The following is a 16875-nucleotide window of genomic DNA, read 5'->3' on the forward strand; positions in this document are numbered from 1 at the left end:
GGGAATGGTGTTTAGTTTTGCAGCTGACTAGTTTCCCCTTGGTTTTGATTGGGTCTAAAGTCCTGAGACAACATTACTGTTGTCAGATCCATGGAAAAGTACAGCACAGAAACGTGCTAAAGTAGGTGCTAAACTATTTAAACTACCCAGTCCCATCAACCTGCACCTGAACCATAGACCTGTTGCCTTCCTTTCCAAATTGCCCAGCTCTGATTAACCTGCACAATTTCTACATGTAACTTGTGGCTCACCTATTCCCATCTAATTTGATTTTTACTTTGTTCATTGTAGAAGGCAGACCTACAGTGTAGTACTTGTTGCAACCCATGACCACACTGCCAGCATTACATGCCAGGTGTCCCTGTTTTAATATTCATTTTTTAAAAAGGAATGCATTTATAATATTGAGTATATTAAGCAAGCAATCACTTAAAATACGTTTAATTAGCAAAAAAAATATTTGAGCATTTGTTTCTTGCCATTACTGCAATTAACATTTACAGTGGATCATTGTAAAGATTTGTGAAATAAGATCTTATTTTGTCTATCCTTCTGAAAATTTGTTCCTTCATTTTGAAGCAAAACTGAAGCCCAAAGTTGGTTTGAGATTACATCAATCTCAAAAAATGAGGAAAAGGAATTCATTTTACAATTTATGATCTCTAAGGATTAGGTCCAGATTTTTAAAACATGGTTTTCACGTCTAGATTGAACCACGTAAATAACAGACTTGTAGCATATGTATATTTTAAAGCAGGACCTCCCTCCTGTTGGGAGAAATTATTTTGATACAATAGTTGTGTAAACAATGCCATCTTTCTTGGCATGTCAAACCTAAGAATATTGTTTTATATAAAAGACAAATGATAAAAACTTTAACACTGAACTAAATGTCAGCAGAAAAAAAGCACTTTTCATGTTGTAAGCAGTTACAATGCCAGCTGTACATAGTGTGCAACTGCTGTGCATTTAAAGCACCGAACTAGTATTTGAATGTTGTTGCTTGGTAATTCCCCTTGCTCAAAATGGGCAAAACTGAAATTGAACTAATGCCTGCGCTGTTGTTAGCACTTGTTTAATGTTGTCTAAGTTTAACATGTGGATCAAACCCAAAACTTTCCTGCTTACCACATGAAATAAATGATTTGTACTCCAGAGCTGTGACCATATTTTGCCTGTTTGAATTTTGAGTTGGGTTTGATCCAGTTTTTTGTTTGCCAATTCTCTAATCCACTATCTTATTGGATTGTAATTCAATAGCCATGTCCATTTTTACCCCAAATTAGTTCATGTGTACAAAGTGGCCCTTTAATAGTGCAGCCACACAAATTCAGTAATTAGCCTTATAACAGTGGCCACAATGAGCTTACTGTGAAACAGTGCAAGTTGATTTTATTTGAAATCTCTCCCAAGTTAAACTCAATTATAATATTGTTCTATTCTCAAATACCATTGAAACTAAATTAGGTATATGAATTAAATACATTTAGTGTTGTGTAATGGTATGCTAAATAAAGTTTTACATCCCCCCTTTCAAATGGTTTATTTTGAGCTGGAACACACTCCATTGGCTACCTGCTGTGTACAGTACTGTTTTGGTACCAAATTCACACAAGCACTTTACCAATACCATTAATATTATAACTGCACCAAGAAAACAGGTCTTGCAGATGCTTCATATACAGTAGAGATTTATTTACAAATGAAGTTACAGTCAGCTATGAACAAAAAAAGATGAGTACAACCACATCTGTCTCAAAAAACGTAAGATGTCGTCAGCTTTTAATTCTAAATCTGTGTTAAGTTTGCAAGGGTTTATTTGTACTGCACATCTTAAACCAAATTCTATAAAGTAATGAAATGCGTACCCTGTATTTATGGTCTTCAGAAGCTCAGTCAAAAAAATCTGGTTAATTAAGTTTAAGAAACAAACAGGGCCTTATGACAAGACAATCTCAATATCCTGGCAGACCCTAAACTGTCACAAATTGTAAGGTTATCTTGGTTTTGCTCAGCTACAGTCACATAACCCTAACTTGATCTACACATGTGCAGGTGATCAGGTCACTTAAACAAATATCATCCAGTTTTGTTCCTCCCAAACTAAAAAAAGAAACTAGGTATGACTTGTAGGGCCCCTATATTCTCAATCCTAAGGATATACTATTGTTACTTGTAGTTCAAAGCAACAGACTAGAATGATCAATACTTAATTTAACATGTCACATCCTTCTAGGCATGCAAAGACTACACAACTTGCCATTTTAAAGCTGAACTGAAAACATTTATACTAGAGATGAACTTTTACAAACAGCTTTTATTAAAAAGACTTGGTATAAAAAATCCCTTTTGTTTTTTTACAAGCTTCTACATGAAAGAAAATAAGTTTGATCACAACACTTCTCAGCTGTTTCCCAGTCACTGTTATTTCTTACATTTAAATGCAGATTCTCCAATGTTGAGGCAGATTATCTTTACAGCCAAGAATGAAAGAACTCATGCAAAATACACAAATCAACATTACAGGAAGCATGCCAGACCACTGCATTGTATAAATGAATGCACATCGATGGAACAAAATTGTGACAGCAAATTGCCGGAGCTTGCTGATCACCTTGAGCACAAAGGGAAAGGATTTCTGCATGACTCCTGATACAGAGCTCCAGGCAGCAAATTGAAAGACCTAATAAAAAGCTCACATTAAGTATGGTGATGAATACAGGGCTCATTAACAAATTTTGATTTTACACGGTTTAATTTGTACCAGCAGCATTAGAATATTAACTGGGGAAACAATTTAGTATTTTTCTTTGCACAGTATAGAGGGCACTGTTTTATAAAAATTAACAGTAACATAGCAAAGCTGCAGATCAAATACTAGAAATTTGCCTAAAAGTAAATGTGAAAATTGAGTTTCAAACAACTAATGAATATGTCAATACAACGGGACTGTGTTATTATCTAGTTATAGTTACTGCATCATTCTGATTAAAATCATGGCAAAAATCTTTCAAGCACCTTCAACAAATTAGTCTTCACACAGTTTTCTTGTAGTCATAAAACAGTACCCACCTTCTCTTAACATCTACGAGACCCCAATAAACACAAAAAGAAAATAATCACAATGGAAGCTGTAAATGGACGACTTTCCGCTGCTTCAGTCTTCATGGTGACTGTCGGACTTGTGGCCACTCAGTGACCTGGATTTAGATCTAGACCCAGACCTTGAATGGGTGATTGACCTCGACTGTGACCGTGTTTTAGAATCCTTTCTGGATACAGATTTTGACCTTGATACTGATTTGGACCTGGATCTTGACCTGGACCTGGACCGTGATCTGGATCTTGATCTGGTGTAAGAACGATGGCGGCGTCTATGCCTGGGGAGAAAAGACAACTGCATTTACAACACAGGCCATTCAGCCCACAATACTGTGCCGATATTAATACCCTCCTTCCATGCATCGCACACATGCCTCCACGTTGTTCATATTCACGGCTGTTGAAAAGCCTCAAACTTCAATCTGCCAAATTCCACCACTAACCACTCATTTGACTGAAAAAGAACAAATTCATTCAGACCAAAAAGCTTGCTTTGCAATGTATCAAGATCATGCTTAATCTCAATGCCATTTACCATCACTATCACCATATAGTTAACATCAAGTAATCTATTCTCCACAACGTCCCAGGTTAGAGAATTTCAAATAAAGGATTCTGATTAATTGGGCCAGAAGACTTTCCAGTTTCTAATTAGCATCAGTCACATGCACTGTGACTGCTAGAAATTACATCATGCTTAGAATGAAGTTTTAAGCTTCAGTGGCATGTGCTTCTGTTCAAAAAGCAGTGAATTTTGTCATTGATAGTCAACGAGAAGTAAGCAGCAAGACATTTCAGAGCTCCTCCCACTTCCTCCAGCCTCGAGGGGCAGGCATGTACACCTGCAGGCGTCCAGCTATGCGCTACATAGAACAGCCCAAGCTCCAAACTTCCCTGGTAAAACTCCCCAAATTTCCTCTGCTACATTGACAACTGCATCAGTGCTGCTTCATACTTCAAAACAGAGCTTGTCAACTTCATCAATTTTGCCTCCTACTTTCACCTTGCCCTTAAACTCACTTGGTTCATTGCTGACACCTCCCATCCACCCTCCTTCTCAATCTGTCTCCATCTCTGGAGACAAACTGTTGACCAACTTCTTTCATAAACCTACCGATTCCCATGATTATCTTGACCATATCTCAGTTCTTACACCTCCGCTGCATCTGTTTCTGGGATGTGGCTTTCCTTTCCAGTACATCAGAGATGTCATCCTCCTCCTAAGAACAGACTTTCCCTTTCTTTGCCCTCACCCACATCACTCCATTTCCCAAATATCCACGCTCAACTCATTTCCCACATTAACAGTGACAGAATTCCCTTTGTCCTTACTACTGCCTCATGAGGCTCCGCATTCACTCACTCCCAGAACTTAGTCACAAACATGCATAACAGTCAGACAATTCACATGAATATACCTGTCATTGAAGGAGTTACTGCGGCTCCGTCTGCGCTTTCCACTTGATCTGCTCCGTGAACTGCACAGAAGAAAAAAGGCACAGTAAAACAAATGAAAGCAATTACACTGAATACAAACCAAGTATTATGCTTTTGTGATATCATACTTCTTAGGGCTGTCAGATCTCCTGTGGCCGCGATCGTATGAACGGCTTCGAGATCTCCTTCTGTCATAACTGCGACTTCTGGACCTCCTCCTCCGATCATAGTCATCATAACGATCATATCGAGGTGAACTTCGTGAGGATCTTCGCTCCTTTGATTTCATCTGACCAGGTGCTAGAATTATAAGAATCAAGATTTTCAGAACTGCACAACAGGGAATCAAAATAACAGCTTTTGCTTTAAAGGCACAGGCAATATGGAAAAGCATCTTGCCTTTCTTCCGGCACGACACTGTAAGAATAGACAATAGATGCAGAAGTAGACCATTCGGCCCTTCGAGCCTGCACCACCATTTTGAGATCATGGCTGATCATCTACTATCAATACCCAGTTCCTGCCTTGTCCCCATATCCCTTGATTCCCCTATCCATAAGATACCTATCTAGCTCCTTCTTGAAAGCATCCAGAGAATTGGCCTCCACTGCCTTCCGAGGCAATGCATTCCAGACCCCCACAACTCTCTGGGAGAAGCTTTTCCTTAACTCTGTCCTAAATGACCTACCCCTTATTCTCAAACCATGCCCTCTGGTACTGGACTCTCCCAGCATCTGGAACATATTTTCTGCCTCTATCTTGTCCAATCCCTTAATAATCTTATATGTTGCAATCAGATCCCCTCTCAATCTCCTTAATTCCAGCGTGTACAAGTCTCTCTACGTAAGACAGTCCCAACATCCCAGGAATTAACCTTGTGAATCTACGCTGCACTTCCTCTGCAGCCAGGATGTCCTTCCTTAACCCTGGAGACCAAAACTGTACACAATACTCCAGGTGTGGTCTCACCAGGGCCCTGTACAAATGCAAGAGGATTTCCTTGCTCTTGTACTCAATTCCCTTTGTAATAAAGGCCAACATTCCATTAGCCTTCTTCACTGCCTGCTGCATTTGCTCATTCACCTTCAGTGACTGATGAACAAGGACTCCTAGATCTCTTTGTATTTCTCCCTTACCTAACTTTACACCGTTCAGATAATAATCTGCCTTCCTGTTCTTACTCCCAAAGTGGATAACCTCACACTTATTCACATTAAACGTCATCTGCCAAGTATCTGCCCACTCACCCAGCCTATCCAAGTCACCCTGAATTCTCCTAACATCCTCATCACATGTCACACTGCCATCCAGCTTAGTATCATAAGCAAACTTGATGTTATTCTCAATGCCTTCATCTAAATCGTTGACGTAAATCGTAAACAGCTGTGGTCCCAATACCGAGCCCTGTGACACCCCACTAGTCACCACCTGCCATTCCGAGAAACACCCATTCACCGCTACCCTTTGCTTTCTATCTGCCAACCAGTTTTCTATCCATGTCAATGTCTTCCCCCCAATGCCATGAGCTTTGATTTTACCCACCAATCTCCTATGTGGGACCTTATCAAATGCCTTCAGAAAATCAAGGTACACTACATCCACTGGATCTCCCTCGTCTAACTTCCTGGTTACATCCTCGAAAAACTCCAATAGATTAGTCAAGCATGATTTACCCTTGCTAAATCCATGCTGGCTCGGCCCAATCCTATCACTGCTTTCTAGATATGCCACTATTTCATCTTTAATAATGGACTCTAGCATCTTCCCCACTACTGATGTTAGGCTGACAGGTCGATAGTTCTCTGTTTTCTCCCTCCCTCCTTTCTTAAAAAGTGGGATAACATTAGCCATTCTCCAATCCTCAGGAACTGATCCTGAATCTAAGGAACATTGGAAAATGATTACCAATGCATCCGCAATTTCCAGGGCCACCTCCTTTAGTACCCTAGGATGCAGACCATCTGGACCTGGGGATTTGTTAGCCTTCAGTCCCATCAGTCTTCTCATCACCGTTTCCTTCCTAATGTCAATCTGTTTCATTTCCTCTGTTACCCTATGTCCTTGGCCCATCCATACATCTGGGAGATTGCTGGTGTCTTCCTTAGTGAAGACAGATCTAAAGTACTTATTAAATTCTTCTGTCATTTCTCTGTTTCCCATAACAATTTCACCCAAATCATTCTTCAAGGGCCCAACATTGTTCTTAACTATCTTCTTTCTCTTCACATACCTAAAAAAGCTTTTGCTATCCTCCTTTATATTCCTGGCTAGCTTGCGTTCGTACCTCATTTTTTCTCCCCGTATTGCCTTTTTAGTTAAGTTCTGTTGTTCCTTAAAAACAACCTTTTAGATGAAACAAACCTGATTAGTAATCAACCCCACATTTTTCCCCTTAATAGCCCAGAATGAACAATATGGAAAATACTTCTGAATTCAAAAATACATTAAATTTGCTGAGCATCAAATAATACAGCCCTTAATTAAAGCTGTTGGTTTCTTAAATGCAGATTAATGAAACTATACTTTAACAGAATTAATGTGAAACATGCCTTAAGTTCTATGTTATTTGAACAATACTTACTCTTTCTATCACCTTGGGCGAACTGGATCTCGATTTGACGGCCACACACCCACTTTCGATCCAGGTTGTGGAGGGCATCTTCTGCATCACGAACATCTTCAAACATGCTAAGCTGTTAAGGGGGCTTTTCACTTTCACAGGTTTCGAACAAATCCTACAATCTTCAATACACATTTTCAGCCATAACATTGTTTTATCTAGAAAGCTAGTTCTTAAAAAAATGCATAAGACGCCAAAACTCCATTACCCAGTCTATTCCTTAAGACACAGACGTTTGCTAAATTTACAAAAACAAGATTTTGATATCAATAGCTAAACAATTAAAACTAGTCAAAGTAATTATTAGGTTCTAGTTATCCCACCACCACTATGCACCTTCATTCAAATTTTATAAAATGCTGCAACCAAAAATTGGGAAATAAAATAAAACATAGCACACTGCCAGTCAAAGAATCAAAAACAACTGTTCACTCATTCCCGATAGGGAAGAACCAATCATGTGCCACTACAGTGGTCACACTGAGAAGGATGTTAAAGACCCCAAGAAGGCAAATGCCTCCCACAAAGTACAGGTGCTTGCAGGCATTCACCAATGAATGTTAAATAGGCGAATACAATTCATTGTACCTGCAATTATAATTCTGCCCTCACTGACTTTGGAGTGGCAGTTCAATAACTTGAGAAACAAAACCGCTGAAGCTCAAGCAATCCAAAGTGGTACTGCTTTAAGGGGAGCATTAGCTGACAGGATTTCTGTTGGGGAAAGAATAAATGATGGAGAATGGATTGGATTAGAAGAGCACTCTTAACCCATCATCTCCTGTCAAGTCAATGTAGCTGGAAAAATAAAAGGCTGCAAATATTTCAAATAAAAATAATACCTGAAAATAAACAAAACTAAATTGATCAGCAGCACTAAGACTAAGATTTATGCTTTAATAAAGTTCATTACACAAGGATCAGTTTGTAAAAAAAAAAATCACAATCAAAACATTTAAAGAGCGAATGAATTGTTTTCACTACAGTAGGATACAATATCAGGACTTTGCTGGTTACCTTAAATTTGGCTGTCAACTTGACCTTGCACCGTCAGCTTGACCTTTAACTCTTTAAGTGCTTGCCAGAAGGACTTGACATGAGGCGCTGGCCCAAATAAGACACTTGACTTTGACATAACAACCTTTTTCCAATTGCGGACAAATCGAAGCCTTGACTTTTCCCTCTTCAAGCTTTAATCTTTTTTTCACACCCTCCCTCTCTTTTCTTCAAGCCTGATCCTTAAGAGGTCTTTGGCTTGTCTGCTTGTCTTATGCTTGGATTCTATCTAAAAGGCTCTTTCATACTCTTTGTGGGATCGCCAGTTACAGTGGAATGCTTTACATTTTCTGAGGCAACAACAACAAAAAGATTATGTCAGGGGATGGTATAAAGAGACAAACATGCAGGGTTTGAAATCACTTTTTTGTTTGACTACCTCCAAAGCTAGCCAAAAAATACCAGCAAGTACATTTTACAAACAGCTTAAAGCTATCCATGATCTGAACTTCATGTTAGGCAAGTACTTACAGTATGACATAGATAGGAAAAAAGTTGTTATAAAAAGCAATATTGAAGTGCAATGCATGAAGGCAGAACCAGCAGTCCCCTACAACAACCATCTTGACATTAGCCACACAAATCAATACTATAGGTTCATATTATGTGGAAGCACATTAACACTTCCTGGTCCTAAATTACTCTAAACCACAGTAATTTAGAGCAAACTAACATTCATGAGCATGATTTCAATATAAGTTATACACATTGAACATTTAAAATATACATACCTTTGACTGGTTGTACTCTGATAGCTAGTCTAAAAATACTCACCACACACCATATTTGGTATTGGGGAATGTAATTAATACAAATTACTTTTTTCAGCAAAGCTTGCTCACAGTTTCATTCCATGTAAAGAGCCTGGGTTTTAGTCCACTACCATTTTACCAAAAAAATATTAATTGTCAGACGACCAATTGGGCTCTTACTGAATTTAATTGACCTACATACACAAAAGATTAGACTTTCTTAATAAATTTTAAGAGATCTTGCTGTCATTAGACTTTAAAGGAAACTTGAAGCAATAAAGATTTGCTCACATTTTCAAAACTGGAGTGAAATATAGAGAAAAACTAGTCTCAACTGACAACTGAATAAAAGGATGAAACCTTCCAAGTTGTACAAAAAGATGTTTTTATTCTAGTTTAAGGTTTATCGGGTACAAATAGGCACAACAAATTTCCCGAAATAAAACTAATTCATCATTTTAGTTTTGGTTAAGTCAATGTCATTAGTGAAATGGAATGGTAAAAAAGTATTTCCTTAATTAAACCCACAAAGAGGAATATATTTCACTTTCTATTCACAGCTAATCAACTGCATACAATATTAATGGTCTAGAAAAAATGGTAGAAGTTTTAAAAAAAATTGACACCTAAGCTAATTTTGCTTAAACTTGTGTTTTTAGTAACTTGGTGTATTAAACATATCCCTTAATTCGCATTCAGATGTACAAGGACGCAAGTATTAAAAAGAAATACTTGTGTTCACTAATCCCAACAATTTGCCAGAGGTAAGTTTATTTTAATTCAAAAGATGTGGTAAGAATTTATATATAATGTAATAAACATTTTTGCCTTTATAAACCTAGAAAAACAGTTTTAAGTTCTACTTAACCATTGATATAACATCACACATGGATACAACTCAGTATAAATGCAATTTACAATGGCCCAAGGAATACGTGTGCAAAGCCTTCCAGGGCAATGAGAACAAAGTATCACCAGACATTTTATAAGAACTCAAACCTCATTTACACCAGTAACTACATTCTAATGAAATTGGATTATTCACAACCAACCAGTCCTGAGCACCAGACCATTTGTGTCTCCTTGCTACCTGGGGAAATACAAAGCCATTGTCCTTCAAATACCCAAGATCTGTCAGCTTGATTTTTATTACCCCATTTCTAAAAGGTTTATTTTCCTTGTGGAAGGGAATGATGCTTTAAATGCAGTATAGAATAGGCCACAATTACACACACTTTGGACTCCATAATTTACAGTGTCTGTAACTAGGCTGTTTCATTGTCAATTCTAATTTGGCAAGTGTGGTAAAATGTTTGTTATATTTTGTAGAAAATCAAAACAAATGCAAACTAACCACCTATGGCTTAATTAGCCCAATATCATTCATCCTAAAAGTATTACAAAATACTCATTTAGATTCCATCAGGGACAACTTGTATTTCAATTTAAGTGACATTAATGCTGTTGCAGCAAACTATCGAAGTGAGAAACGACCCCACATTACTATCAAATCTAGCATAAAGATATACGTACACGAGAGGCAAGACGTTCTAGAGGGGGTGCAGAGTGGTTGGATTTGCTGCCTGAGGTACAGGCAGATACTTTCACATTTAACAAGTATGCCAAAAGCATTTGAATCACCTAGGCACAGAAAGCTAAAGCCTACTGAAAATGCAATTCACATAGATGAATGCAACATAGTTGACCAACAGATCAACCCATTTCAGGGCTGTACAACCACGATTCATGTTGTAGACTAATGATCTCGATTTAAGATCACTGCAGTTTCTCCAGATTCTACTTTAAACACAACTGGAAGTCAGTAGAGCCATTTTTTCTGCATCATTATAAACAATGCCTGTGCTCATCTCTAACTGCAATTCATAGAAAGACCTGGAGAAGAACTCCAGACTCAGCTGCAAATACAGTCATAGTCACAACACAAGACATCCTCCATGACAGAACTTGATCACTAATACTCTGACGGACCTCCTACCCATGGGGTCAACAGGAACCAGTGCTGCAATGGATCAGGTGCAACTACAGTGGGTCGTTCACAGATTGAAAGCAACTCACCCCAATTTTCAGAACTTTACAACCACCTACTGCCTGAATGGGTGCAGCTGTAACAAAGCTTTTTATCAAGACCAAAGTAGTCTCCCATCTTAGCTTAAAGAGTTATTGTAAACACCTGCTGTGTCTTGCGTTGAACATTTCTTTATTGCCACTCTACAAATTGATATTTTAAGACGAAGGTTGAGGATACCATATAAACACGATCTCCTGAAAGATGTACCATTATGATGGTTGCTGTGATTAATCAGTGCAGTAGCAAAGCTGAGCGAACCTGTTCAAAACTTCAAATTACTTCTCTAACTGAATGCTCAAAATTGAACATCCTATAATCAGGAAAAGCTGTGTACATGTAATTCCACATTCCTCTCATAGGTACATTTCTAGTCAATTCATAATCAGCCTGGTATTACAACCTGGTATTGCTTTCTTACAACAGAAAGGTGTTTTGAATTCAGGTATGAGCAACCAGTTTCAAAAAAACTGCACTATTAAATCCAGCTCCATTTTCATGCTGCTGACCTAACTGTATCTATGAATCTAGAGTAGGAACATTTAGGAATCTAAAGAAGCCAGCCTCCCAAGATCCAAAACTAAAAGCAGAAAGTATATTTGCTGAGACTAGTTATTTATTTTATTACAGGGCCCATTGCACTGTTGACTTTAAGGAATTAGGCAAGATTATTTCAATGGAGTTTGCCAAATACACACTCCATTACATAGCTGCAGTTAACTGGTAAGCCATGTCATCAGGCATGCTTGAATGTTGATAATGCCACCTTTCTGGAGATGAAACAACTCTGCAACATATTTGACAGGCGAAAGAGACCAGGTGAGACCTCTCATTTAACTTGAGCCCAAAGACAAACAGTCAAAATATGCAGAGTCAATACTTACTGCATGGTAATGAAATACTTAGAAACCCTGGTCAAATAAGGGGAAAGGCCCAGCTGGATAATTTTACACCCCAGCCCATTTTAATGGATTATTAATTTTTGTTAATACTCAAAAACCTTCAAATTAGACATTCAAATCATTAGCATAAGAAATCTTGCACAAGTACATTTGAACATGTAAGGGATGTAATGATACTGTAACAAAACTGCAAATTTTCAAACAGTTCTGGTATTTAGATTGAAGCTAAGTACTTAAAAGTTCAAATGCTCCTTCTGACACATTAAAGACTAGTGCCCTCACCACTTCATAGCCATACCTATTAATTTGCAATCCTAAATTAACGACATAAAATTCCCATAAACAGCTATTCAAATAATCAGAAAATCACAATTATTTGGTGCTTGGCTCATCATGCTCTCTCAGCTCAAGGAAGTCACCAGATTATACAACATTGTACCTAAATATAAGAGTTTAGGGTCTGCCATCTGCGTGAGATGATGGGCTATCTGGGACTTTGAGACTTTTTTTTACCGTGCCCATGGTCTGCTCTTATCAAATTATGGTATTGCTTTGCACTGTTGTAACTGTATGTTATAATTATGTGGTTTTTTTGGTCAGTTAGTCTTGGTCTGTCTTGTGTTTATGTGATATCATACTGGAGGAACATTGAATTTCCCCTTGGGGATGAATAAAGTATCTATCTATCTATCTATCTATCTAATGTCCAATAGTTCAGAAAGGCCAGCCAGTTCAGCAAAGCCCTGAGGGTACCAGATTAATCAGACTCTCTGAAGTGTCAAGTTCAAAATTGGAGTTAAGAGTTTAAACTGACTTTTACTTCAGGCACAAGCTGTAATGATGCCAATTTAATGCATTGGTTAGCTTATTTTCACTGAAATTAGGTAATTTCTCTGAGTACAGTAAATTTAACCAGGCTCCCACATCTCTGAAGTCATTTCGAGACACCTAATAACTTGAGCTATTTTATGAACCATCACTATCTAAGGAACAAGCAATGAGATCAGATGGGATCACACATTTGTGAGCAATACCAACTGATGGAAAATTACTGCTTCAAAAATGACATTGTATGGGTGTCAAGTTACCACACAAAATGATGCTTAAATATCTCCTGTAGTTAAACTTCAAAATTGCCCTCTAAGCATTTCCACTCACACATAGCTGTTCTCCAGTGCTACCCAGTACCCCAACCACTGTACACACAGACAAATCAAGAACACATGAACATGCCCGCTAAAAGCAGTGGAGCCTGTATATATCACTGTGCACACACCAATGTTGTATTTAATAAGTCACCACCAGTTGCCACAGGAATAATGCTATACCAGACTAAAAATCATTAAGACAATCAAATCCATTGAACTGGAAAAAACTGAGCATCTCGCTTCACTCATTTAGGAGAATTGAAGAAAGGATATTGTATATATGCAAATCCTCTTGGTCGTCGAGTGTAGAAGTCAAGGGGAACGTAAACATCTACTATTGGGCCATAGCGACCAAATTCACGACGTAAATCCTCAGGCCTAAAGTACCATAAAAATGATATAGTTGATTTGCAATAGGAAATGTCCAGCATGCATGTGCTGAAGAGTCCAAAAAAAGTAATGATTTTAAACCATCCAAAAGGAGATTAGATTACTTTCTAAAAAAATCAACATCAAATCAACACAAACTATCTACAGGATGAGTAGAACTGGTGAATTTGCTGGTATTTAGGTGAGTGACAGGTTTGACAAAAAGCCATTTTAACTGGGATTGCTACTGCTGATTTAACAAGATAATTGTTCCACTGGATTTATCAATTTAACTGAAACCTTTAAAAGTATAATTTGTCATCTGAAGTCACACGATCCTTAATGGAACCTTTCAACCTACCCATAAATTACCTTGTATCATTGAAATTGACACCTCATTTCTATTTCTTAACTATCAATAAATGTGCACATGTACCCTCATTATAAGTGGCCAAAGGAATAGCCATAATATTTCACCTACATCCTGCATAGTAAATCCCGTTCTAATTATCTGCAGAGATGATTTGATGTCCCTTGTGGGATACATTTTGGTGTTTTATAACTATACCATCTAATAATAACCTTTTACTGTAAAAAATCCACTGAACAATAACTCATGATTTCTAAATTCCCAGAAAGTTGCTGTTCAACCAAGACAACGAACTTGAATTAAACATCTCCAATCTGAAACATTATTTAGCTTTCCACAGATGCTGTCCAAATTGTTGGGCACTTTCCAGCATCTAAAGTGTATGCTTTGAGCTTCATTTTTGCTCAGCACAAATGTATTCTTTTAAAGTTTTATTTTGCTTCAATCCTTTGGGTTAAATAGAATGACTGAAGTGCATTAAGGAATATCACTAAGTATCTACATTTTCTTTTGAATAATACAAGTCTGGTGTTCTTTGTTTTGAGGGTGGCTGTGGGGAAGACAAATCTCAGGGCTGTGTACTGCATACATACTTTGATGTAATTCAGTTAAACCAAATCTGTAAATGGCAACGACAAAGACTTATCAGAAGGATAGCTATACCAAAATAAAAGACTTTCTTTAATCTTTTACTCACTTTAAGGCATAAGATACCAGTTGGAGAATTGCAGCACTTCAGACTAGGATTCCAATCCAATCACCATAAGTAGTCACCCCACAAGAATCATACTGGCTCAGCTATGATATATTCTATTGCTAATAGTGGACTCCAACCTGCATAACTAGCCAGGAGTAAATACTACCCACATGAACCCATGAAAGATAAGTTAAGGGTGTCCATACACGATGCATCTTTTTCTCTCACTGAAGTATTAATGAGACATCAGCCACACTCTTTGGTATGTGGGCAAAGTCCAAACTCTTAAATTGTGCAGCCACTAAGCTAGACATTTTCAATTGATACCAAGTTAAATTGCATACAAAAAGCTCAGCAATTTATTAACTGTTGCAGAATTCTTGGTAATTATAACCATTCCTCCGAATTTATAAGCTTTTATGATATACTCAATGATACTCAGTGATGTACCCAAAAACAAACCTTTAAAATCAATGATTGATATTACTTAATAATGCAGGCTCCTCAATAATTTTAGCTGATGTGGTGTACAAAACGCCAGATTCACTTTTAACACGGTATGCACTTCTCTTTTAGAACAATTAGCCAAACCAAGATTGCAAGGTTTGAGTACCATTAAAATTTATAATTTCTAACTCCCTCAGATCAAATCCAAAGAGATAATGAAATGACCAAAGATTCAGCAATTTTAAATATATCTTCTACGCTCCCATGATTGATCTCCTGCAAACGTACTAAACGAGGTAAACATTTATAAAGATCTAACTTTATACAGCTACTTTAAAGAAAAGCTACCCTTGGCAGATCTTTTAGAGATATCAACATTCACAAAAAGCAACTGAATCTTTTTTTTTAAAAAAGGGTGGGGAGAAACCAAAACTGGAATCAGAAAACGAGATGAAACTCGAAATGCGTTTTATACAGACGCAATGCAGATAAAATTCCCCTAGTTTCCACACAGCAAACCTTGCTTCCACAGCCCCTCTCGGTGCCCCAGTGACCGAGAGAGGCTTGAGAACTTCAGATATTTTTTTCACAAGCCATCGTGGACTAGTCTCGGGGCTGGGATCTGCCTCACGTTGTAGTAAGCACGACCACCCCGCTCCCCCAGCGCTCAGTAAGCCAAGGGAGATGTAGGGCCAGCGCCGCGGCCTTGTCCTTAGGCCTCGTGGCCCTAGGACAGAGCCCGCCTGACCCACGCCAACTACCGCCCCGGGGGCGAATCTGCCGCCCTCCAGCCTCGCCCGGGCGCCCTTCTCACCTGGTGCAATCGCCCACATTCCTGACGAAGAGCGAGCTGTTGGGCGGACGGGCGTACCGAGACATGGCGGCGGCAGCACCGAAGCGAAAGAGGCGGGCAACCAGTGCGCAGGCGCGGCCTCAGCCGACCCGAGGCATGGAACCCACTAGAAGCCGCGTCACAACCGGGCTCTAGCCAATCAGAGCGCAGCACCGGAGCCGGCTGTTTCTGCTCCCGCTGAGCACCAGCCAATTAGAGCGCAGCGACTGCTCCCCGCCATCTTGGTGCAGGCGACACGGCCGCCATTTGGTGAGGCGGTAACCTCCAGCCAAAGGACGTGTCCCGCCGCCTTCGTTCAGTCCTTTATCTACGGCCGGGAACCTCCCAGGTCGCGCGTCATAAGGTCGCCGGCAGGATGGTTTTATAAGGGTGCAGATGGGTCGTTTGTTTTTATTTCAATGGGACTCAGCGACCGAGAGAGTACGGTCCGTTGTGTCCAGTTCACCTTTCCGTCAGCTCAACGTCAAAGTAAATTTATTATCAGAGCACGTATATGTCGCCACATACAATCCTGAATTCATTTTCCTGTGAGCATATTCAATGTCTATAGAATAGAAACTATAACAAAATCAATGAAATATCAACCAGAGTTCACACGACAACAAACTGTGCAATGCAAATATAAATAAATAATGAGAATATGAGATAAAGAGCCCTTAAAGCGAGATCAATGGTTGTACAAACACGAGGAAATCTGCAGATGCTGGAAATTCAAGCAACACACACAAAATGCTGGTGGAACGCAGCAGGCCAGGCAACATCTATAGGAAGAAGCAATGTGGATGTTTCGGGCCGAGACCCTTCGTCAGGACTGACAAAGGGTCTCGGCCTGAAACGTCGATTGTACTTCTGCCTGGCCTGCTGCATTCCACCAGTATTTTGTGATCATTGGTTGTGGGCACATCTCAATAGATGAGTGTAGTTATCAGCCTTTGTTCAGGAGCCTGATGGTTGAGGGGTAGTAACTGTTCCTGAACCTGGTGGTGTGAGTCCTGAGGCTCTTGTACCTTCTACCTGATGGTAGCAGCAAGAAGAG

General features: G+C 39.0%; 1 protein-coding gene across 1 annotated transcript; it reads right to left on the minus strand.

Moving 5' to 3' along the window:
- Positions 1-1674: 1674 nt before the first annotated feature.
- srsf10b (serine and arginine rich splicing factor 10b) lies at positions 1675-15951 on the minus strand. The gene is made up of 6 exons (XM_073028288.1): positions 15801-15951; positions 13377-13481; positions 7121-7224; positions 4668-4839; positions 4521-4580; positions 1675-3380 (listed from the first exon to the last, which is right to left on the minus strand). The coding sequence occupies exons 1-6, from the start codon at positions 15863-15865 to the stop codon at positions 3158-3160; spliced, it is 729 nt and encodes a 242-aa protein (XP_072884389.1). The 5' UTR covers positions 15866-15951; the 3' UTR covers positions 1675-3157.
- Between the last annotated feature and the right edge of the window lie 924 nt (positions 15952-16875).

The sequence above is a fragment of the Hemitrygon akajei genome, chromosome 24, assembly GCF_048418815.1.
Source record: "Hemitrygon akajei chromosome 24, sHemAka1.3, whole genome shotgun sequence".
Classification (NCBI taxonomy): domain Eukaryota; kingdom Metazoa; phylum Chordata; class Chondrichthyes; order Myliobatiformes; family Dasyatidae; genus Hemitrygon; species Hemitrygon akajei.

What these genes read in the sequence shown, in the direction of transcription:
- srsf10b (XM_073028288.1), bottom strand. Translation starts at nt 15,865, where the DNA reads ATGTCTCGGTACGCCCGTCCGCCCAACAGCTCGCTCTTCGTCAGGAAT. An exon ending in AATGTGGGCGATTGCACCAG is followed by an intron (nt 13,482 to 15,800) that starts GTGAGAAGGGCG and finishes ATGGTACTTTAG; the next exon opens with GCCTGAGGATTTACGTCGTG. An exon ending in AGTAACTCCTTCAATGACAG is followed by an intron (nt 3,381 to 4,520) that starts GTATATTCATGT and finishes TTTTCTCCCCAG; the next exon opens with GCATAGACGCCGCCATCGTT.